The 24,389-nt window shown below is 40.7% G+C and overlaps 1 protein-coding gene across 1 annotated transcript in view; it reads left to right on the top strand.

Annotated features, from left to right (window-relative positions):
- Nucleotides 1-21,723, top strand: part of brwd1 (bromodomain and WD repeat domain containing 1) — a 31,522-nt gene extending 9,799 nt beyond the window's left edge. The window contains exons 17-44 of the mRNA XM_071513037.1: nt 102-250; nt 602-678; nt 2,014-2,244; nt 2,637-2,820; nt 3,469-3,559; nt 3,945-4,094; nt 4,235-4,305; nt 4,604-4,829; nt 5,229-5,345; nt 6,171-6,278; nt 6,461-6,585; nt 7,102-7,184; nt 7,837-7,948; nt 8,408-8,469; nt 9,059-9,214; nt 12,233-12,353; nt 12,823-12,948; nt 13,599-13,668; nt 14,156-14,206; nt 14,723-14,848; nt 15,439-15,591; nt 15,799-15,968; nt 16,276-16,448; nt 17,178-17,318; nt 17,505-17,699; nt 18,084-18,419; nt 18,762-18,914; nt 19,042-21,723. Of these exons, the coding sequence (XP_071369138.1) occupies nt 102-250; nt 602-678; nt 2,014-2,244; nt 2,637-2,820; nt 3,469-3,559; nt 3,945-4,094; nt 4,235-4,305; nt 4,604-4,829; nt 5,229-5,345; nt 6,171-6,278; nt 6,461-6,585; nt 7,102-7,184; nt 7,837-7,948; nt 8,408-8,469; nt 9,059-9,214; nt 12,233-12,353; nt 12,823-12,948; nt 13,599-13,668; nt 14,156-14,206; nt 14,723-14,848; nt 15,439-15,591; nt 15,799-15,968; nt 16,276-16,448; nt 17,178-17,318; nt 17,505-17,699; nt 18,084-18,419; nt 18,762-18,914; nt 19,042-20,537 (5,253 nt within the window). The 3' untranslated portion in view covers nt 20,538-21,723. The remainder of the gene's footprint in view (nt 1-101; nt 251-601; nt 679-2,013; nt 2,245-2,636; nt 2,821-3,468; nt 3,560-3,944; nt 4,095-4,234; nt 4,306-4,603; nt 4,830-5,228; nt 5,346-6,170; nt 6,279-6,460; nt 6,586-7,101; nt 7,185-7,836; nt 7,949-8,407; nt 8,470-9,058; nt 9,215-12,232; nt 12,354-12,822; nt 12,949-13,598; nt 13,669-14,155; nt 14,207-14,722; nt 14,849-15,438; nt 15,592-15,798; nt 15,969-16,275; nt 16,449-17,177; nt 17,319-17,504; nt 17,700-18,083; nt 18,420-18,761; nt 18,915-19,041) is intronic.
- The last annotated feature ends 2,666 nt before the right edge of the window (nt 21,724-24,389 follow it).

Raw genomic sequence — 24,389 nt, 5'->3', positions numbered from 1 at the left:
TAAAAATGTAAGGTCATGAATGTACCCCAAAAGTCCCTTGATGGGCCTTGTGTATCTATAGAGCGTAACCAAGGCTTCTCTTTATCTCTGTCTGTACACAGCTTCCAGACCAGGTGTTCTTCCACACTGACTACCGACCGCTGATTCGGGACACCAACGGCTTTGTGCTGGATGAACAGACACAGCAGGCGCCCCATCTCATGCCCCCACCCTTCTTGGTGGATGTGGATGGGAACCCTCATCCACCCAGGTAGAGCTGACACCCTATCATAGATACAATTGCAATACAGTTGCCAATTCTGACAGAGGCCTTTGAATGTTGAAAGTAGAGTGTGAGAATTTTGCTCAAGTTCCCCACTCCACTGTCAGCTACAGTGCTAATTAAAATGGTGGGAGTTAAAATGACTAAAATGGCTCTTTTACTTTTGATCTGTAAGTATTTAATTTATGGCAAGGCCAGTGCACTCGGTCTAGTCCGTTTGTTATCTTTATTCTGATGATCAACAGTTGAAAGGATCAACAGCAGGCAATACATTACAGAATGCACTTTAATACTCAATGTTTCTATTTATTTAACATATTTTTCAAACCTGACCCTCAGGTACCAGCGGCTTGTCCCAGGGCGGGAGAACATTGCAGCCGAACACCTGGTTCCCCAGCTGGGATACGTTGCCACCAGTAAGGATGGAACTAACCACACACAGGCCTTAATTCAACTATAATTAGAGCTTTCTAAATTTGACTGTGTGATATGACATGCTTTCTGACATGTTAAAATTGGCTGTTGGTAGCACTGGGGGAAATTCTGATGCTGAACACTTCATGCCATTTAACCTGGCATGAGCTTGATATCCAGTATCTTATAGGTACCTTTCTACTTTATGTCCAACTTTAGCTCAATTTTTCTGATTTAAGAAAACAAAATCATGTTTAACTAGAAGGGCACTCGGAGAACGCAGACCTCCACCAAGGTTCATGCTATTATTGCTTGTTCGTGAGTCGGATCCGGATCCGCTCCAAAATGTAATGGGTTCTTCCTTGGCCCATGCTACATCCTTCCACGAAGTTTCATGAAAATCGGGCCAGTAGTTTTTCCGTAATCCTGCTAACAGACAAACAAACAAACAAACAAACAAACGGCACCGAAAACGTAACCTCCTTGGCGGAGGTAAAAATCCAGCAATAATATCTAACGGTGTTTTTCCCATTTTAGAAGAAGAATACAAAGGAAATTGCAAATTTGACCTCTGTTGCAATGACTCATGAGTCTTTCAGTGGTACAGCAAACCTCATTAAGCTGCCGTTGCAGCTTCAGCTGTTTACTGCCTGGAGTGCAGTTTTTGCAAGTAACTATATGCAAATCCTCAGTTAGAACAAGTGTTTGAAGATTGGTTGGGGATCAAAAGCTGGGTGGCACTCAGGGATCCAAAGTTGGGTGGCACCAGCCAAATTTGGTCCCCAAATTATTCTGTAGAAATTGATATGTTAAGCCTTATATGACTTAAGACTTTATGTTGCCAAAGCCATCCCAAGGTCTTGAAATATACGGAAGACTGGAAAAAATAATACTGTTGTAGGTAAATAATGTGTGTGTATTTAATTGACACACACACACTGTAAATTCTGCTCAGTTGGCCTGCCTAACACCCACTAAAAAGGTTAGGGTAGTGTGGAAAATCATTTAAATTGTTGTCCCCCTGACCAAAACCAGGAATGTATGTTTGTTATTTACTTTTTTATTTAATTATTTTTTGTTTTGTATTTTATCTAGACCAAATTTCACCATCTACTTTAGCTACTTTATCAGCCAACTAGATTTTTTAAATGCAAAGGACCTTTGAACAGTAGATTATTTCTGGCCAAAATGGCTGTTGCAGTAGACGGCAGCCATAGTCAACATTTGGTTTGCAGTTGGTGTTAATTTTCCAGCCTGCCCACTGAGTGTTTTTGGCCAATGTGGACCTCCTACTACCGTCCCCTCACCCTCCGTGTCCCCCTGTCCGTGGTCTTCAGGTGATGGTGAGGTGGTGGAGCAGGTCATCAGCCAGCAGACTGCAGAGCACGAGGAGGCTGCGGTGAGACGCAACAGTGTTCTGGACGAGGCCATCAGGCAGCTCCAGGAGCAGCAGGACCGCGAGAACCTTACCGGGACCGAGGCAGCACAGGGGGCTGAAGCCGGACCAGGAGGGCAGGCCGAGGCCCAGGAGCCGGCCCCGGTCCCTGCACCAAACACACCACGCAGAGGTATCGCAACACCACCAGTTTCAATACCGGCACTGGTGCTTTCTGTATGAAACACTTGTTTCAGCAGGCTGGTGTAGTGAGGAGGGTTTTAAGAACACTATGTGCCCTTAAACCAGAGGCCCCGAGTTTCAACAAGTGTCCTTGTGAAGACACTGAATCCCTACCAGCTCCAGGGACTCTGTTCTGTAGTTGACCCTGCTCTCTGACCTTCTTATGGAGAGGGAGAAGCAAAGAGAGAATTTCCCCATGGGGATGAATAAAGAATCGCATTATTAGACCATTTCAACTCCACTGAGTCTGATAGCATAATTTTAGTAAGCTTCACACAATGTCCTGATGAAGTCTCACTGACCGAAGAAAGTAACTGAATTTTTATTTTCCCTCTGTTGCAGTGTCAGTGAATGATCGGGCGGAGGTGCAGTCGCCCCCCAATGTGGGTCTGCGTCGCAGCGGCCAGGTGGAGGGCGTCCGGCAAATGCACCAGAACGCTCCTCGCAGCCAGATGGCCACCGAGAGAGACCTGCAGGCCTGGAGGCGCAGGGTGGTGGTGCCTGAACTCCCATCCAGCGGTTACAGGTACACACCCAACATAGCGGTGTTGCTGTTGCTGGCCACTGTTTTTCTAAATAGAAACCGACCCTTTTCAAATGATTTTCTCAATAAAGGCTTGTGGAAATTAAGATCTCATGGTAAGAGTCCAACATCTTGAAGCTTTTCAGTATCTGTCCACCTTTTGGTGTCTGCATTGATATAAAAAATTGGCATGTTTGTGATAACCTGCCCTAATTGAGATGGTCAGAAACGTGAAATTGCAGTTTCCTTTGTATCGTACCTCTAAATGGAGCAATATTGCGAGTTGAAAAACACTGTTAGATATTATTGGTAGATTTTTTAAAAGTGAGACATTTTTTGCTCTTCTAGCTTTTTATTTAACTCCCTCACAGGCCCTTGCTTCAAGGATGAAAGGGAATTGACACAGATAAGAAGGCTTTATGAGAATGTGAATGTAGCTTAGCTTCCATAATGGCATTCATGAGTAGACAAATGGTACAGTGTCATTGCCGTTGTTTGAACCCAGGCACAGTGTTGGAATCTGCTGAGAGCTTAAAATGCCAATGGTGCTTGATTTGAACAAACACATTAAATGTATATAGACTATTCAGAGTGCTCTTTCTTTTGTGTAAGTATTCCTGTGTTTTAACCAATATGTGAATTGTGTCCCAGGGACCAGGAGGATGTCCGGACCCTCAAAGGAGAGGAGGAGATCACTCTGTACAATGCAAAGAAGAGACGTGTTACCTACGGCAGCTGTCGAGTACGTTTAATGTTCCTTGACCCATATAGCCAATCTCAACTGAGCATTTCATAAAAGATCTCTGTCTTCATGTTTTTGAATATTGGTTGTTATTTTATCAGTATTTCCAATGTTGGAATCAAAGCCAAAAATTATTCAAACTCTGAAATATGCATGTAAAAATGTTAATGTAAAAAGTGCTGTGTCATTTGCAGTTGAATTAGTTTTGATAGCATATAAACAATGCTTTCTGTAGGAATGTTTTTTGTCTCTTATTCACATTTATTTCTAATTAGAGATTACTGGTTTCCTGCTTTTTTCCAGTTCACTGTTTCTGTTCAGCTGTTTCTGTACATTTTTTTTTTTTTTTGTATCATGGTTGATTGAGTCCAATGTGTTTTCCTAGGATGATTCAGACGATGAGCTTCCCTCCGTGAAGCGAGCGCAGGCCCGCAAGAAGCAGAGGCACGAAGCTCTGTTCGGCTCGCACAGCAGCGACGGGCTGGAGCTCATTGACTTGTCGTGTGAAGAAGGAGAGGAGACTGCAACCTCAGAGGTACGCCACATCTTCATCACATGTCCCTGTCAGATGGATATTCATGTGCACTATGGCACCGAAGCACTCTTAGTATTCTTCAGATCTGACTGATGCCACCTTTTGGATTCTTAACACCTTTTTCTTTTTCATCTCCCCAGGACAATGAAATGGAGGGCAGTGAACTGGACTCCTCCAATGATGAGGAGGAATGGAAGAGTGACAGCTCAAGGTTTAAAGCTTTTTATATGCCTGACTGGGGTCAACTAGTACTGGCAAACAATTCTTAGCATTTGTTGTAACTTGTTTAGAGCACCTGATGAACAGCTCTTAACTGATTCTTAAAGACTTTCCTGTACTTTGTATTGTCTTATGTTGCAAACCCATCAGTTTGACCCAGGCCTGTTTTGTATATGTCACTATTACAAGCAGGTCATTTGTGTAATTAACTCCAGTCCGGCTGCCATATTGCTTTTTGTTCACATTTGCGTAACCCAAAATGGTAACCATGAGTGCTTTTGATTGGACAGCCACACGTCCAGTGAGTACTCCGACTGGACGGCAGACGCTGGTATCAACTTGCAGCCGTCCACCCCCTTGTCGTCACGGAAACGGGCACACCGCCGACTCAGCAGCTCGGAAGAGGAGGAGGAAGAGAATGAGGAAGAGGAGGAGAAGCAGCAGAGTGACGAGGAAGAAAAACCTGGGAAGAAAAGCAAACAGAAGGCCAAGAAAGAAAAAAGCAGGACACCCAGGGTTAGTTGGTCAACACACTGCATGAAAACACTAATACTGCTGTGTCACTGTCTGAATCTTAACTGGTTAGTCATTGCCCAGTCACCACTGTGAATGATGTCACTGAATATGATTTTTAAGAGAGTACAAGGATTTGATTATGGATATTGCCAGAGAGAGGCAATTGCATTTCAGTATTTTCCCTTCAATATATCACATTTTTGAGTTGCACTGTCCTCGTGGTGTTACTGTTCAGGGTATGTGTGCTCCATGTTGTTAGATAAATGCTTCTAGCTTCAGACAAGTCTCTTGAAAAGTAATGCAGATCTCACAGAGGCACACCTGTATAACCACAGGGAAGATGATTAGTGTAACAATGAGTTTAAAAACAGGCTTTTTCTATCTTGCTTCTCCAATCAGCGGCCTAAGGCCCGGCCATCCATCAACAGAGAAGTGTCCAACGAGTTCAGACCCTCACCGTGGATCACTGATGTCATTCCCAGGAAGTCTCCTTTTGTTCCTCAAATGGGCGATGAGGTATGTGATATCATGTAATATGATACTGGTGTAGTGCCACATTCTCTTTATTTGAGAAAAAAATCCATACTTAAGTTCGTTCAAAATCTATATTTGTGTTCCACGTATTTTTTTTGTCTCCAATTTGTGTTTCTATGTCAGTCTCCAACATAAGTCATTTCAGAAGCTAATTTATTTTCACTCAGATCAGTTTTCCTTGACATTTTACCAGGAAGTCACACGCCATACAACGAGATGAAATTTTATCCATCCCCGTGGGGAAACAAGGTGCAGCAGCAAAACAGGATTCAGTGGAGAAAATCAAAATGGAATAGAAGTACAAATAGGAAAAAAATAGGCAATAAAACCGAGAAATAATAAAATATATATGTGATTATGTAAACATTTGCTGTTGACAATTTCAGCAGACTAGGTAGACTGTAAGATTGGGAGGAATGGGAAATGGGAGCGTAAGTAACATTTAGAAGGAACAACAATTCATACTGATTGCTTATTTAAATATGGATGTAGGCTACTCCAGGCGCTTCTCTTGCAAATGTTTTTTCAATGGATACAGCACAACACTTACATTGCCAGGGTTTGGGGTTTGGCTCTTGTTGGGGCCATTCATAACAAAAGTACACTTATAACTCTATGGCACTTTGGCTAAAAACATCCACCAAAAGCCTTGTGTGATGCTGGAAGGGATTCTCAGGATTTCAGTTTTTTGGCCACAACCTCCCACTCATTTCTAATGGCAGATAACATTTTCCTAACTTTTTTCCTTGCTTTTTTCTATTCCTGATCACATCCCTGATGAGGTCTGAATTGCTCTGTGTCTTTCAGGTGATATACTTCCGGCAGGGCCACGAGGCTTACGTTGAGGCAGTGAGCAGGAGTGAACTGTACCCCATCAACCTAGACAAACAACCCTGGAAGAAGATGGAGCTGCGGGTAAGACTAAGCCACATAACAAGATAGGCAGGGTTCCTAATCACCCTTGTGAAACATTATTTTGATAATTTCTCGTTTTCTAATAATTTTGATAATTTCTTGTTTGTTGTGTTTTTTAAACATTTTTCAGATTTATTAATTTAAGTGCTAATGAAATGGAATGTCTTGTATTTATTTCCCAGGACCAAGAGTTTGTGAAGATCACTGGGATCAAATATGAAGTGTGCCCTCCGACACTGTGCTGTCTGAAGCTGACTCTTATTGACCACGGCACCGGCAAAATCACCGACAAGTCCTTCTCTGTCAAGTAAGCAGCTCAGTTACAGTAGCCAGCTCTCTTTGGCTCTATTAAGAAACAGTTTGAATACAGTTACTTTTCTTATTCTCAGTGTCCTGCTCTAACTTTAAATGTATATATTTCATGCCAAAATGAGAGAAATGCTATCTGAAAAACATTGACACCTACCTTTAAGTGTTGACATGAAGGTTAAACACATTAGTTTGCTATTAAAGTTACAAGTCATCTTAAGAACTGTGCTTACAAAAGTTATTTTTGAGGATAGAATCCCCTTTATTTTTTAAATACTGATGAAGGCAGCATTTTTTTTTTTTTTTTTTTTACAAAATGGATGTATAGCATTTTTCAATGAAATTCTCCCAATGTAAAGTGATATAGTCTACTGTCCAGAGTTAACTGGAATTGTTTTGTTGTATCATGTGTGTCAGTATTTACTATGAAACCTTGTAAACAGTCAATGTGACTGTGCTCCACCAAGTGCCTTTATTGTACTTGGGAATTGAAGTGACTCTGATTCCCCTACAGGTACCACGACATGCCAGATGTGATAGATTTCCTGGTGTTGAGGCAAAATTACGACGATGCACTCCGTAGAAACTGGCAACCAAGTGAGTTTGTATAATACTCCTCTGTGACTGTGTCTGTTTCATCAGTACAAAAGACACAAATCCGCACACTGGAATAATTCTCCCCAGCAGTGAATTTATTAACTTCAAAGTTTGATGTGCAGTTAATAAATTCACTATAGGGAGCATTATTCCAGTGTGCCGGTTCATGCCTTCTGTTCACATTGCAGCTTTTCAGTCCAGAACTTTGTAAATGAGTTTTTGTGGATGTGCACAAACTAAAAATGTTTCATCAGCCATCTACATGCATAGATTACGTCTCAAGACCCAAGTATTTCCTTCAGCACATTCAGCAGATTGCCTCCATAACTTTAAAGTATATGCAATGAAAGTGCATGTGGCACCATTTTAACACATGTAAGTTTGAGATCCCCTCAGCACTCTGTTGGCAACATTACCACCATGACTTGTGCAAGAATATCCTGTCACAACAGAACTTGCTTTCTTTTACCTCTGCCTTTTTACAAACAAAAAAATGAGATGATTTGACGTTTATCATCATAGTAGAATCTCAAGTGATGACAGGGTGCCTACAAAGTGTGTTTGGAAATATGCGGGGGACGTATTGAGTTTCACTCTGTATTGTGTCATGCATTTTTCCTCCTCGCCCTAAACTTGGGAATACTTTGTGCAGATGACAGGTTCCGCTCGGTGATAGACGACGCCTGGTGGTTTGGGACCATCGTCTGTCAGGAGCCCTATCAGCCGGAATACCCTGACAGTCACTTCCAATGCTTCAAAGTCAGGTGGGAAAAGACGCACATGTCGTCTGGGCCGGGTATCGTGCAAATGTTCTGATGGCATACCAATTCCAATGCTTCAAATTAGATGCTGGTTTTCAGCTCATACTTTTTCGATGTCTTTCTTTGTTGAATGAAAGCATGGTTTATAATGTGTAATGTTGGACATTTATGTTTTGTATTTTCCCAATAGAATTAGATCATGGCCAATGGATTTGCCTAAAAAATACCCATAATCTTACAGAAAATCTGAGATCCTATCATAGAAATCCAAACTTTTGAAGCAGGTTGACACTTTTTGATGGCTTGAAAATCATATCAACATCAAAAATATGTATGGTACTAAGGGTAACCATTTTTTTTAATACCCAGTCTGACTTTAATGTCTTTTAGGATTGTTGAAAACCAAAAGCGTGGCACTAGAAGTGGTGCCAAACTTACAACTCATTGTTTTTGTGTCACCAGATGGGACAATGGGGAAACTGAGAAGCTGAGTCCTTGGGATGTGGAAGCTATTCCAGATGATGGTAATTATTAATTAACACCTGCTTATTGCTGTCACGTTTACAAACCCATACCTACAGACAACACAGTACTGGGGTCACATTATACTTTGTGCTTCTGTGTAAAAGACAGTGTTCATAAACAAGTAATTACACGTCATAACTTCCTTCACATAAACCATTATAACCTCTGTCGAAGAATATACCAAAGCCATTCTCTAAGACATGGAGAATACAGAACATTGGGATTCAGTCGCCATAAAGGAAAAATTCACCCAAAAAAACAGCTATTGGCATTTTGTTGTTTGTTTTTTTGGTGCATTTTTCTTTTTCCCACAAATAATTTGCTAAACATAGACAATGTGATGTCACATTGAGATATTTCCAGTGCAGCTACAATGGAGCTGATAGGAGAGAATTTTAAGATCTGTCAGGGCTTGAAATTAACACCGTACCAGGGTCAACAAAAAACAATGAATCAGGCGGCACTGAATCATCATTTTGTGATTGGTTTGGGACGATATTCTGTGGCTTTGAATGTTCGAATGAACAAAAGTTGCTTACCTTCAGTGGATAATCACTTTTCCTGCCTCTCTATTCTTCTTCCTTACAGCCCAGCAGCCAGAGACAGAGGGAGGGGGCATCCCAGTGACGGCAGAGGAGATGAGCGAGCTGATGTACAAAACGCTGCCAGGGGAGTGGGGCGAGAGGAGCCGGGATGAAGAGTGTGAGCGCATCACCGCTGCCATCGACCAACTCATCACTGTCGGTGTGTACGCATGCAGACATTCTTTAACCCCCCGCTCGCTCGCTCGCTCGCTCACTCACTCACTCACACCAGGGTATCTGCAGGGATTAAAGTTCTCTGTCGCTACGACGGATTTCCGTCAGTCGGATTCCAGAGAGGCCATGTATGAGATCAGTGTAGATCCGGAGGGAAAAAAAGCAAGGGGAAGGGGGTGTTACGGGACTTAGGAATCATACTACCAGGTGATAGGTAGCTGATTTGTATAGGCATACAATCTACTTGGATGTTGGTAATTATACATATACTATAGCCTATATTTCTCGTTAGGCCATAATATTCTCAAATGCCTAATCCGTCTTTTGACTAGAATGCTGATAACGTAGGCTTGGCTCCCCATGTCCATTTCAGATATATAATATAATGTATAATGCTATAATGTTCTTTTAATAATGTTATTTTATTTACCTTAGCCTACTACTTTTGTAAGCAATGCAGTCATGACTGCATATTATAAATACAAACAAGCTTATGTTATTGATTAATGCATATATTTATGTTGTAGAGTTATATTTTTCCTAAAAATTCACTCTTGCTCTACTATTGCCATGCTACCGCTGATGTTGGTTGTTTCTCATCATCCTGTTTTGTTTAAGTAAAGGGTGTAAACATACAGCAAAAAATAGGGTGTAAGCATGCACCTAAAAATAATGGTTGAGTCGCATGAACGTTGGGATACAGTCACGTTGCATTTTCACTCATACTGCGATTCGATAGAGTTCTACAAAGGACGGGTTGGGAGAATTCATTAGTTCACTGCAGTGACGGAGCTGCTGCTGAGGAACTGATGACAGAAGTCCAGAGGAACCCGGCACTATTTACAAAGACCATCGCCTCTAAAAATGTTGAAAAGAAATGTGACATAGCGGTCGGACTTTTGCTAGCTAAACAAAATAGCACCATGTCTTGGCCAACCTGACCGCAAATGCGCTATTATCCTATGTTTTTATAATATGACCGGGAGGTAACAACATGTGTCCCTCCAGTAGCCTGTTGAAACCCGTTTAGCCACGGTGAAGTTACAGGTGTTTCTCTCAACATGGGCTACAGGGGACTTTACTCTTTGATCCACAGTAGATGTGGTGTGCGGAGTCTCCTACTGGTAAAAAAATAAATAGCTTCACTTGGTGGCCATTAATACAATTAGCTCTCATATAAACAACGCACAATAATGTAATCAAAGCTCCGTATATGAGCATTATTGATTCTGCTGGCTCCTCTCTCTTTTGCGGCAATTCATGAACCCAAATCCATCGGCTCTGTCGTTATTTACTTTAGAGCGAGTAAAATAAAAGCACGTTGATAAAGCTCCATTGTTTTCTCTGAATATTTGGCACCAATATCGTTGTCATGTGAAAGCTTGAGCAACAGCATATCATTATAGTTTGTAGTTATCTTTATAGTTGTCACTCTTTGTGTGAATGGGCCTGCTACAAATGCATTCCAGGTCGTGGGTTGTGCTTTGTTGAGAGAAGTCTGCAGTATCGTGTGTGTGTGTGTGTGGGCATACACACGTGTCTCATCTCACACATATTGGGATGAGGGTGTGTTTAGCAGCACCTGCCAAAGCAGGGGGGACAGCCCCTTGAGAGGAGACAGAGTTTTATGAAGGCAAAGATCGCAAAAACAATAGTAAAACTATTAATAACAACGGCAACATTTTCTTTCTCAGCGATGTGAAACTGTGGCAGTGCGCCACAGTTTAATACATTAATGGGAAACCCTGAGCACTCACTTAAAACAAAAACATTGTTTTGTTTGGTGTTATAATAAGATAAATAAAAACATATGCACTGAAAAGTTATGTAGATGGTTGATTATTTGTATGACTAAAAACTGAGTCAAGCCTTGCAAAAAGTATCAGTTTTATTTCATAGATTGAAAACAGCATTGAAATTACTTAAAAGCAAACTGGCAATAGAAAAGCTGTTCAAAAGCATCTTCCCTTAAAACGCTATTGGTCTCGAGTATTTAAATAAAGTGTAGGTTAAAGCCTTTTTACAACTTGATGGCTGCATTAGAGAACAGCAGCAATGGTTATGCGTGGGGTGGTGCTGAAATCTCATAATTTTACTTGTTCAGCAGGCGTCGAGGGCTAAGGGCGTGTACACACTGTCCGCCTTTTTCTCAGCTGCCTCCGCCTTTTTTACATGAAAACCTATGGGAAGTGACCGCATGGCTGAAAAAAAGCGGCCGCTCTAAAAAGGCAGCACGGCACCCGCCTTTTCTAAAAAAAAAAAAAAGCAGTGTGTACGTGTACACGCCCTAATGTGGGGGCCTCCTCTGTAACTTGTTTTACAAATTGTAGATGGGGAATATGACTTGGCCTGAAAAAAAATTTTCAGTCAGAAGATTTTTTTTTTGCTATAATCCCTGTATCTGCGGGTCCTTAAAAGTCTGGAGAAAGTCTTAAAAGGCCTTAAAGTTTTTGTATCATGTACCATGGGTTTTATTTTAGAATTTTCATTTTGATGCAATTAAATTAGATTTTCTTATGTTGTATTACTTACAGTTGTCACAGTAGGTTTGCCCCAGATGTCCACTCTAAGATACAGGACATACGGTTTATACACAAATGCAGTTAATACAACATGCTTTGTTTTCATCACAGCCACTTTAATAATTATAATTTGGCTATTCATGTCCCTTTTTCTTATTCTTCCCATTTATAGCTTCAGAATTTTCATTCGCTATATTCAGTCAGAAATAGGCTGATTTTGACAGATTTGTTTCTTTATTTTGGCTGTAAAATTGTTCCAGGTTGCATTAAAAGAGAGAAAAATATCTTAAATTTGGCCTTTTGAGACCTGCAGCTACCTGGCACATGTATACTTTTTCATTCACACACAAACTCAATCACTCACTCACATACACACACAATGACTTACTCACACGTATGCTCTCTCTCACTCTCTTCAAGGGCACTTTTTTTTTTTTTTTTTTTTATCATACTAAAACTCAACCTTTGTGTTTCTGCAACAGAGATCGCAGCTCCCTTCTCTGGTCCTGTGGACATTGTCCAGTATCCCACCTACTGCACTGTGATCGCCTACCCCACTGACCTGGGCACCATCAGACTCCGCCTCATCAACAGGTTCTACAGGTCAGTCCCATACTTCTGAACAATCTCTCCTTCTGCCAAGTAAAGCTGTCGATCTCAAACAAAGCAGGGTCAAATAATGTTTGTGAATAATTAAGTGTCGTGATCTGCTTGGAGTACCAGGTGAGGTTTGCTGCTGTAGGCCAATTCCAATGGTATCAGCTAAGTTGTCACTCACAGGAATGTATACTAAATTGACTTTCAAATACTTGGCTGCATTTATCTAAACTTTCTGGCGCTCTTTGTCCAATGTGGCAAGAACCACCCATCTGGTAATGATAGGTCAAAACAAATGTGTGGAATTATCTGCACTTTGATTAATCTGTTGACCTCGGTCTGATCTCATATTGTCTTGCTCGACATGTTAAGATCAGTCTTCACCAATGAAAGTCTAATTTTTCTGCAAGGTAACAGCATGTGTGAAGGAGACAGTATATGGTGCATGTACTTACTCACCTCTGATGGTCCACAGGCGCCTGTCAGCATTAATTTGGGATGCCAGGTACATTGCACACAACGCCCGCACTTTCAACGAGCCAAGGAGCAAGATTGCCCACTCGGCAAAAATCATCACGAATGTCCTCCAAAAGTTTGTCAAGTACGTTCCACTCATGTGTTCTTGTTGTCTAGACCAGTGGTTCCCAACCCAGTCCTCAAGGACCCCCTGTCCTGCAGGTTTTTATTCCATCTTTACTCTTGCACACCTGATCCCAATGGGGCCTACACACTTTCATGCTGCTCTGTTCAGGTAGATCTGTCTCTACCAATCAGCATTAAGACCTTAACTGGATCAGGTGCGCAAGAGTAGAGCTGGAACCAATACTTGCAGGAAAAGGGGTCCTTGAGGACTGGGTTGGGAAACACTGGTCTAGACTAGCGTTTTTCAAAAACTGTAAGGTAGCAACTGTAAGATAAGTTGGTCACTTATATTTGCCCTGGAGAATTATGCAGCATCACCTCACTGGCTATGTTATGGTGTCAAAGCCTTTATAACTGCCAACAACATATGGGAGGCTGAACTAAAGTCTTGAGGCTAGTAATCTAGCAGCCTAAAATAAGATACATTTAATGGAATAAATGCACACAAACCTGCAAAATCAGCTTTGGGTAGCAAAAAATAAATATTTTAAAATGTGGGTCACTTGAGGGAAATGTTCATGATGATACCCAAAGCACAGGCAAAATAATATTCACATATAATCCCTTTTCAGACTTAAAGTTGACATATCTTTTTCCTCATTTCCTCAGTAATCCAAGCTGCACAGATATCATGGAGATTTACAATGCTGTTGAAGAGATGGATGATGAAGATGATGAGGTAAAGTTGGCTTAATGAATACAGCTATAATTGTTTTGGGGGTTTTTTTTCCCCAAATTTTAATGAGGTCTATTATTCATTGTCATGTCCTGCTGCTAGACTGATTGTTTAATACAGTATAATGAGAACATTTAGATCTGCTCTTTACATGAAATAGACTGTCCAGGTCTATCTAAGCAAACATTATGATCTCTGATTTCACTTGAAACATGAAAGGGAGGTCTAGACGAGACATGAAAGGGAGATCTAGAGGAGACAAGTTAAAGGATTCATTTTTAAGCCTTTAAGACAAGCAGGACATGAGACATAAAAAAGGGGGTGCAATTCATTAGTATGGCGGTGTTTCTTTTAGTGATTTGTGTGGTGGCCCCAACAATGAAAATTCATTGATCATTGGGCCTTATTGCTCAGCCTCGACTCAAATGTATATTACAGAGAGTGTGTTTTGTTTGGGATAAACTGATCTAAATTTTAATATTGTTCACAGGATGACGATACAGAGGCACCAGGCACCTCCTCTGGACACAGACTGCGTCAGGTAAACAGAACAGACAGAGAATACCTAATACATAAGGTTACAGTCACACAGCATGCAACAAGGAGGACAAGACATTCAAGCATTTTGGAGAAAACATAATGATTCTATTGTGCAGTATGTTGATAAAGCACAAAGACTAATAAGAGCAGGTTGTGCCTTAGCCAAGGGGACAGTCTGTCCAGCTTCTGAGAAGAAATCCTCACTATCCAAAGCTTCGAGTCCCTCGTCGGACATTTTCTGAGGTTTCTGGTATTTGATGACAAATGACTGGTGTTGAACTTTTTTTTTTTTTTTTTTACGTACGTATGTTCTGCACGTTGCAATGGGAGTTGTTATCCCTGAAATGAATTAAACAATTTTCTTTTCCCATTGACGACTATGAGAAAGCCTCTGTGTGCTACCATTGCCTCATGCGAACACACCATAACATGTAATGTTTATCCAAGGGCAACTGAAAGGTAGTGTGCCTCATGTCATGTCATGATGACTGACTTTCTCCCTCCTTGCTGTCACCAGCGCTCAGCGGAGGTTTTGCCAGACAGAGATGCCTGGAAGGAACAGTGCAAAAGTCTGCTCAACTACATATTTGAGTGTGAGGACTCGGAGCCCTTCAGACGTCCTGTGGATCCAACAAACTATCCAGTAAGTCAACATGACACACTCGGGGGATCTGTAGATGCTGGCATTTGGCAGAACAATGTTGACCTGGGGCGGGAACTGAATACCAAGTGGACTTCAGATTTTAACAGCCTCTTGCACTATTTTGCCGGACAAATTCTTTTTAGAACAGAAAAGAGACTAGTTTGTTTCTTTCCAAAGTGACTGGAAGAATAGGAAAACTCACAGCCGCAAGTCAAAACTAGTTAGTGAAGCAGAAGGTTTTTAAAAAAGCCTTTTTTCCTCTAGAAAACGGATTCTGTAATGGTAACAGCCATCATATATGGCATTGGTGCCTAAAACCCTCACAGCTGAAGCCAAAGACCAATTTTCATTTGGTTAAATAATGAAACATTGACATTTACATTTTAGGTAGAGTTATCCAGAGTGGCATACAGTGAGTACAGCATATAGTGATTCAGTGGGGACAAGGTGACACAAGATATTTATTGAAAAGATGAATTTTCAGCCTACCATGTAAGATGGGGAGTGACTCTGTTCTGATGTTGTTGTTTTTTGTATTCCAATGTATCGTAAATGATTAAGCCTAAATCATGTTTTGTGTGCATCTCCAGGACTACCATGACATCATTGATACACCAATGGATTTTGGCACGGTGAAGAGGACCCTGGAGGAAGACCACTATGAGAACCCAGTAGAGCTTTGCAAAGACACCCGGCTAATATTTGCCAATGCTAAAGCCTACACTCCCAACAAACGCTCCAAGGTACGAGAGCTAGTTGAGATTCTCCCCCAGTGCAGGAGTCCATCTCATAAATATAAATGAATAGTTGTCAGTTAGTATTGCAAATAAAAGTTGATTGCTATGAATTCAGGTGTTACATTTCCTGATTGAAAAACTCATTCAGTCATTTACATTTTGGCTTCGAAGTATATCTTTATTACTCCATCTTCTCTATTCTTTCTGTTGTAGATTTACAGTATGACCTTGCGGCTCTCTGCCTTCTTCGAGGAGCAAATCAGAACAGTCATATCTGAGTACAAAACTGCTGTCAAGAGCAACGAGAGGCTCCGCCGCAGCCAGCGGTTCCGGAAGAAAATGCAGCAGCAGGATCAGCCTGCCTCTGGCACCAACACCTCAAGGTCTGCTGCAGTTCTCCAGCTCTCCTCAGTTGATATTGTTCACCATAGAAATGGATTATCAATAGTGCAAGGAACAAGATTGCCACCGATGGGTGCTCTGGTGGCTCAGTGGGTTGAGGCATACTATGTACTCACAAGGTCATGGGTTCAAATATGGCTAAAGACCTTTGTTGCTTGATATTTCTTTCCTGTCCTCTCCACTTTACACTAGCTAATAAAGCAGAAATGTCTTAAAAGCGATCTTATACTTATGTTCTCCTGCGATGTATGTCATTGTCTGATTTAAAGTTTTTCCTCTTTTCTCAAGTCATAAGAGGGCTGCTGTCAAAACTCAGGAAAAAGTGGAGTCGACGTCAGTGACCAAATCTACCTCAGCCAAAGTGTCTGTTCCTGAGCGGGTCAGGAGGAGTCGAGGCAGCAGCTCGGGCCACAGCTCCTCTGAGGACGACATGGGCTCCAAAGCTGCTTCCTCAACACCAGGTACAATGGAGCCTTTTCCATGTTGGTACTGTAGAACTTTTCCACAAATCGTTTGTAATGCCTCCTGGTCAATAGGTTCTTTCATTGTACCAAGTTATTTAGCAGGAAGATTCTCCACTAGTGCGATATAGTATGTTATGTTGTACTAGGTTTGTCTTCCAGTAGACAAAATACTAATTCCAAATTAGTAGAAAAATTACCCACACTGATTTGTGGCATGAAGTGATGAAAATGAATGAATAATTTGTACTAACACAATTTGGATGAAGCACAATTTTATCCAATCCTACCTAAATACAGTACTCTAACCTCAATTAGTCAGTCTTATCATAACATTCCCATGGCATATTTGTGGTGAAGATGTATAGTTCTTTCTTGGAGTAGTTGAAATTCACAGCTGTGGTGTGAAGATTCATAAAGTTTCACAATGATATGTTTACTTCTCAATATTAATTAGATACTGCTCAAGAAGGAAGAGATGCTTTGTAGATCACTGTTCTCAAGTGCTGTAAGATATGATGAGGTTTGATAGCTCACATTTATAGAGGAGTGAAGTGTCTCATCCCTGACTGACCTGAATTTGCTTCTTGAACATTGTGGTAATAATGCTATGGAGCCTGCAATGTCTCTACTTCTGTTCTTAATTTTGTATGAGAGGCGTAGGAATTTTACCAGTCACTATTGGAATCAAGTAAAGCCTTGATGTTTACTGATGTTTTTCTACTTCAGAGTCTGAGAGTGACAGTGAGCTGCCATTGACTGAGTCAGAGGAGGAGAAACGTCCAGGTTCCTCAAGGTGTCATCGAAGCAGAGAGACCAGAGGGAAAACAAGAGTTACAAGAAACAACGGGGCCAAGAAGAGGAAAAAAGGTCAGGATTTAATGAGTCTATTTGCAGATAAAATCTTGAATTGTTCGACCTTATTTCACCTAGAACTTCCACAAGAACATCGGGCAGGTGATAACCTCACAACCTAAACTTAATACACAACCTAAAGCTGTGTATTAAAAACAGTCTGAAACAATCATGCCTGAAAATTTATCTTTTTATTGTCAGTTGCTGAGAGCGACAGTGAAGAGGAGGAGGAGGAAGATGATGATGAGGAGGAGGAATTCTACAGTGAAGGCGAGGAGAGCGAAGATGGAGATAGTTTGTCCCATTCCTCGTCTCGTCGCTATCCCAGCAGGACTAAAAGCAGCAGGAGCACACGGCTGACCAGGAACAGTGCTGCCGCAGACAGGAAACGGACAGGTAAACACTGCTGACAGGCCTCTACTGGCCTCTCAACTTCAAGCAGTAAGACTCTAAAGCCCAGATCACAAAGCTCAAGGTCTCAGTAGACTTAAGTAAGATCATATGTTGTCCTGTCACAGATTTACCCTTAGCATGACGGCTTGACCATCACAATTTCACAAGCTCTTCATCGAAATTATATTATTTGCACTTTGTAGAGAGATTCCTATTTACATTCTAGCAAGCCAGTGCCATTGCTAGAAAGATTTGTGGCTCAGAAATCAACATAATTCTGCACAGTCAGACTTTGTTGTCATTGAACTTTTATGTATTACATCGTATTGTTGCATATTGTTAAACACCCCCCCCCCCCCCCCCCCCCCCCAATTCTCTTGTCTTTAGACAGCAGAGCTCAAGTGAACGGTCACAGCAGCAGGTCGTCTCGCAGGGAGACACGTCGCCATGAGGAGTCCGACAAAGGCACATCCCAGGGCTCTGAGGGGGAAGAGGAGGAGGAGGAAGAGGGATTTGTGGGTCGCAGATCACTGAAGAGAAAGACTGCCAGGGCAGCTGTCAGCAAGATCAAACTTCTTGAAGCGTCGGACGAAGACTTCGAGGAGGAGGAGGAGGAGAAGCCGACGAGGAGCAGCAGCCGACTCCGCCAATCCACCAGGTCCAGCAAACGCACTGCAGTGATCCAGAGCAGCTCAGACTCTGATGAAGAGTCACCGTCACAGGGTAGGCAGGAGCGACCTTTTCTTTGTGACTTCAGAGTACAACCTTGAATTTAAACATCTACATTTTCTCACAACTTAAGGAAGAGTAGAACCCCTAAATGGAAAATAAGCTTTTTAAAAAACTTAGTTAACTTATAACTCAACATGTAGGTTTTACTACATCGTTTATAGACCTCGCAAATGTTAACAATCCTTTTACAGCCTTAAAATACAAGCAAAATTGATTTAATTGTAGTTTTGTTTTAGGCAAAAAATATTTGAAAATATTGTGAACACGTCCTAACATTTCTGACATGTTTACAAGATAGATTTGACCTAATTCTGGCTTTGTTCCTCTTTCTAGCTTCTCAGAATACAAAGGAGTCAGCTGGTGAATCTAAGGATGAGGAGGACAGCGACGAGAACGATGCCTCGTCCTCCTCCCAGCGTCAGCAGAATGGAGACAGGAGCTCCAGCAGACACAGAACGAGACAAATTACAAAGATGAAGGGAAAGGGTGAGAAATTACTTTTTTGTTATTAGTCACGTTTGTTTCTTCCTTGCCATTAGCCATTCCCTTGGCATTTGTGATGGATGTTGCTCTAATCAGATGGCCTCTTTTTTTTTTCTCTCCCTTTTTTCAGATGTTTTGTCCCATGTGAACGGACATGGAGCAAAACATCACAAGTCTGATAGTAACTCTGAGAAAGAGGAGGCTGTAGAGGAGAGTTCTGGAGAAGAGGAGGAGGAGACGAAAGAGGACAAACGGGCTGCTGTCTTTCAGAAGCCGTCTAGGAGCACAGTAACTACTCCAGGCAGGAAAAGTAGGAGGACTCTGAATGCAAGTGAGGAAGAGGAGGAGGTAGAGGACACTGTATGCAGGACCACACGACGCAAACCTCCTGTCAGCTCAGACGAAGAGGACAAAGACCACGATTCCCAGAAGCACCCGCACCAAAATGGGAGAAAGGTAGAGAAAGAAATACGCAAGGACTCTGGGAAAAAGAGTAGAATTCCATCATCAAAAAGCCAAGATCAACAAAAACCTGCCTCAACTAACAAACTGGAGGGTGCAGAATCGGAGGAACTCAGTGATGCTCCAAAGAGATCCAGCTCACGCAAGAAAAGATTGAAAACAGAAGATGAGGAACATGAAGTAGATAGCAATCACTCCAATGAGGAATCTGAAGCCGAAACGCAGAAAAAGAGGCCGGCACGGAACAAGAGCAAACCTAAACGGCCTCGTGGAAGCACCTCCGCTTCAGAGAGCTCAGAGCTGGAATTCAAACCCAAGAAGAGGTCAAGGAGAAAACGCTCTACCGGCTCGTCAGACGAAGAATCTGATAACAAGTCAGATAACGGCACATCAGGCAGACGACCGCGCCTCCGAGCCCTACCAAAAAAGAAATATATCAGCGACAACTCTCTTTCTGAGGAAGACTCTGCTTCTGAGAGCCGGGGGAAACGCAGGAACGGCAGTAGCAAAGCTGCCGCCCCTTCTGGAGAAGACGGGCATAAGCGCGAGTCTAAAAGAGTGTCTCCCAATGAAACCAAGCACCAACCGTCTTCCAAGAGAAAACGTATATACACCTCAGACTCTGAAGACAGGGGGGAGGAGGATGGAGAGAAGGAGCCAGTTCCCAAGATCAATAAAAATAGCAAAGAGACTAACAGGTCAGGCTCTTCCAAGCGCGTCAAAAGGGAATCTCATCGCAAGTCCAAACCAGAGGATGGTGACAGCAAGGAAGACTCCTCTTCCCAACCTGGTTCAGACAATGATGAGGAAGAGGAAGATGTTGGTCATTCAAGGGGAGGAAAGAAAAATGCGAGGCAACCAAAACACAAACGAAAGGAAAGCTACAGCAGTAGCAATCACAGTTCTGCCTCAGAAAGTGAGCAGTCATCTTCAGCCTCTGAAAACTCATTTGCCAGCTCAGGGTCCCACAGCAGTCCAAAGAGGAGCGGTGACAGACGAAGGTCCAGGATCAGCGAGCGGACCGCCGCCCGCCAGCTGAGGCAGCGCCCCCGGCGGGCGGCCTCGGACGAAGCAGACAGTGACGAGTCATACAGCAAACGACACAGACGCGTGAACACCCGGAACCGGGGAAAGCGGACTGTAATGTATCATGATAGTGAATGAAGGACTTGGCGGCTGGAACTACAGGCTTTAGAGGAAAGAGGGAAAGAGAGAGAGAGAGAGAGAGAGAGACATTAACTGGAGACCTTGAAGACACTTGATGGCCACGTTATGGTAGTAGCACTGGAGTCCTCAAGAGAAAATGCTGTGAATCTGTTTCATTCAGGGATATTTATATTTTCTATGAAAAAAAAAAACGTTTATAAATGTAATACGAATTCAAGCATTTGAACTGCTGGTTTTCACAAGGATACAGAGCAAAACACCTCCTCCCATACTGCTTGTTGTGATTTGGCCGGCAGAGTAACCATTCTGGGGAATATTGTCAGCTTGGGTGCTATCTAATATACCTCTGTTTAATCAAGCATATTGCTGGCTTGCACTAAGATACACTGTAATGAGGTATTTCATACACTAGTTTTGCATTAGAAACTCAGGGGTCAACTAAGTTTACTGTAGTCTCAGACATGCAGTTGTTTTTTGTAAAGTGAAGAGCTAGGTTAAGGACAAGAAACAATTCCAGGATGGCAGATGTCCAAGCACACTCACTGGGACAAAACTAATCCATGTTCACAATCTTTTGACTACAGCACTCCTTTGTAAATCCACACAATTTATGCTTGACTGTATTGTGAGTTGATATGAGCCAAAATGTACAAATATGAATTCCTTTCCCCCACATAATTTCATTTTCTTTTTGAATACTTTTGTGTTGTATTCTAGTCAATAGATGTAAATATGTGATTGAGAATGGAATCGTCTGAAAGGTTTATGACGATCATTCAGTAGCAAAGTGTTTATTTAAATTTGAGCATTAACTTCTCTCTTTTTTTTATGACGTTTAACTGCATTGTCTTGCCATATGTCACAAATTGGTACCTTTTTGCCAAGTACAAGAAACCAAAAAGTACTTACTGCAAAATACTGTGATTTCTCATATTGGGAAGACATTTTATTGTCCTGTGTTACCTACTTTCAGTATTAAATTCTTTTTCAGAGTTGACTTAAAACATTTTGCCAGTCACATGGTTTAGTTTTGTTTGTCTAGGGGAGGTTTCTAAATACAGTCGCATTATGAAACTTTGCTTAATGTTTTTCGTACTACACCTTTAATAAACAGATTTCACAGGAAAAACTATAACTCAATGTGGTTGTGGAGTGCAATGAATTAGTTATTCCTCCTATTAATAAAGACATCATTTCAAGGTTTATTCTGTGTTTGACTTACTTTACTGGCGAATCTCGATCAGTGTCGTCATGAATATGAGCCATCCCTAAATAATTTGATGATACAAGCGGTCATTGTATTTCTCGACTTTTATAAAGCGTTTGATACAGTAGAACACCCATTTATATATAAGGTTTTAGATTTGTTTGGATTTGGGGAAAACTTTATTTCAGTAGTGAAAATGTTATACATGGACATCAATAGTAATTTAATGATCTAGCCCAATACCTCCAAAAGGTTTTCTGTTTATAGATCAGTGCGTCAAGGCTGTCCCTTTTTCTTCTCCCTTTTTATTTCTAATTGTTGTAGAGTTACTTTCGTTAAAGGTTTTGAACAGTCCCAATATAAATGGTCTGCCTATATTTCAGAGGGAAATTCGAATTACACAACTAGCTGATGATACGGCTTTGTTTCTGAAAGATAAACACCAAATACAGCTGATTAATGAATTTTCAAAGGCTTCGGGGTCACATCTTAACATAGGAAAATGTGAAATCTTAAGCCTAATTGATACAGGTGATGAAAGTATATGCAACATTCCGGTGAAAAAAACTGTCAAATATTTGGGTATTGATGTAACTAAAGATATATTAACTAGACAACAACTTAACTTTCTTCCCAGACTTAAAAAGACAAAAAATATTATGAATATGTGGCTTCAACGTGACCTGTCTATTTTTGGTAGAGTTCTTTTAACCAAGGCTGAAGGTATTTCAAGACTTGTTTATCCAACTCTATCAATGTTTGTCCAAGACTCAACATCTAAGGAAATCAACAACATGCTTACTAATTTTGCTTGGAAAAATAGACACCACCACTTAAAAAAATAAATACTTTCAGGGTCCATAAAAGAGGGTGGATTTGAATTATTAAATTTTATTGATTTAAATAATACATTTAAAGTAAAATGGATTAAGGAATGTCTTAAAGCCCCAAATTATATTTGGTATTTTATTCCAAACAATATTTTTAGAAAATTGGGTGGTCTTTATTTTCTACTTACTTGTAACTTTAACATTACCAAACTCCCTATAAAATTATCTAAATTTTATCAACAGGCCCTCCTAGCTTGGAAATTATGTTACATACATAACTTTTCCCCACACAAAACCATCATATGGAATAATTACTGTTGGAAAAACATCAATCTTTAAGCAAAATTGGGTTGATAGAGGTATCATTTATGTAAGTGATCTCTTTGATGCCAACGGTTTACTGTTGAGTTATGAACGATTCCTGCTTGTTAAATCCTTTCCTGTAACAAGCAAGGAATTTAATTATGTAAGGAAAGCTATTCCTAATGGCCTATCCCATCTAATGAAAAGTCATCTTCGATTTCAAGAAGCACTGAGGATAGAACCCCTCCTGATGATAAATGGTATTGACATTATGAATGCTAAATGCAACAATAAACATATACGTAGTACATTCTATGAAAGAAGGAAAATTACTCCTAGAGGGAAAGCCTTTTGGGACAACATTTTTTGCAGGTACTGATTGGCAGAGGGCATGGCTATTACCATATAAATTTTGTATTACCAATACGATTAAAGAAGTACACATCAAAATTTTACACAATATATATCCAACAAATCTATATTTCTCCAAATTTTTAGCTATTGAAAACAAATGTAATTTTTGCAATGATGAACCAGAAACCTTAATGCATTTATTTTACCATTGTATACATTCAATTAGCCTACTTTTTGGACACGAATAGAAGATTATATATTGTGTAAAACTAATTATAATATTACAATTGAGTGTAAAAATGTCATTACACATTTTGAACTGGATAGATATAGCATTGAGTTCACTGTAAACTTACTGATTTTGTATGGTAAATTTCATATCCATAAATGTAAGGTAACAAAAGTTACCCCCAATTTCATTAGATTTTTGTGTGAATTTAATGAATATATTAAGACCCTTAAACATATAAATGAATAATTGTTATTATTAATTTATTTGTTATTTAAATTCATTTTTGTTTCTTTGTATATTACTATGCTGTGCACAGGTCTGCATTGTTTGTATATTTGAATGTTTTTTCAATAAAGATTGGAAGGAAAAAAATTGATGATACAAACAGCGCTATGAAATTTTATTCCATGATAATTTTATGCTTTAGAAGTCAAATGTATTATCTAACTATTCAGATTAAAGACTCAGACATTCAGACTAAACAGATCAAAGTGTGCTGGATTCTGCAGGGCTGATATAAGAAACCCCACAAAGTCTTTGAAGTCTATGATCTATCATTTATATATACCATACAGATTATTTCGTTTATTTATTTCGTTATGTCACATTTGGTCTCTATGGGAGGGATTATCCAATGTTTATAGACTAATTTTGCTGCCTCCGCCTCTCATTGAATAAAGTGCACAACAGTAACAGTTACCATCTGCAGGCATTAGGGGTCTCTCGTGTGTAGGCGAGCCTAAACAAAAACTACAGAACACAACGTCGCTCCTGTGACGCCACATAGCAACGAAGTGCCATATCTTTTACTTGTCGTACTTTCGACATGTTTTATTGGAAAAAAAAATACCAACTCCGATTATAATTGCCATTTATCAACATTTGTAAAACGTAGTGCTATTCTTTATGACATACACAGTGTT

This window comes from Centroberyx affinis, unplaced genomic scaffold (genome assembly GCF_046629955.1).
Source record: "Centroberyx affinis isolate AG114_WGS23_722 - 3 ecotype Tasmania unplaced genomic scaffold, CSIRO-AGI_Caff_v1 ptg006720l_1, whole genome shotgun sequence".
In the NCBI taxonomy this organism is placed as follows: domain Eukaryota; kingdom Metazoa; phylum Chordata; class Actinopteri; order Beryciformes; family Berycidae; genus Centroberyx; species Centroberyx affinis.
The sequence above is the reverse complement of the archived record's forward strand: the minus strand, read 5'-3'. Positions and strand labels throughout refer to the sequence as shown.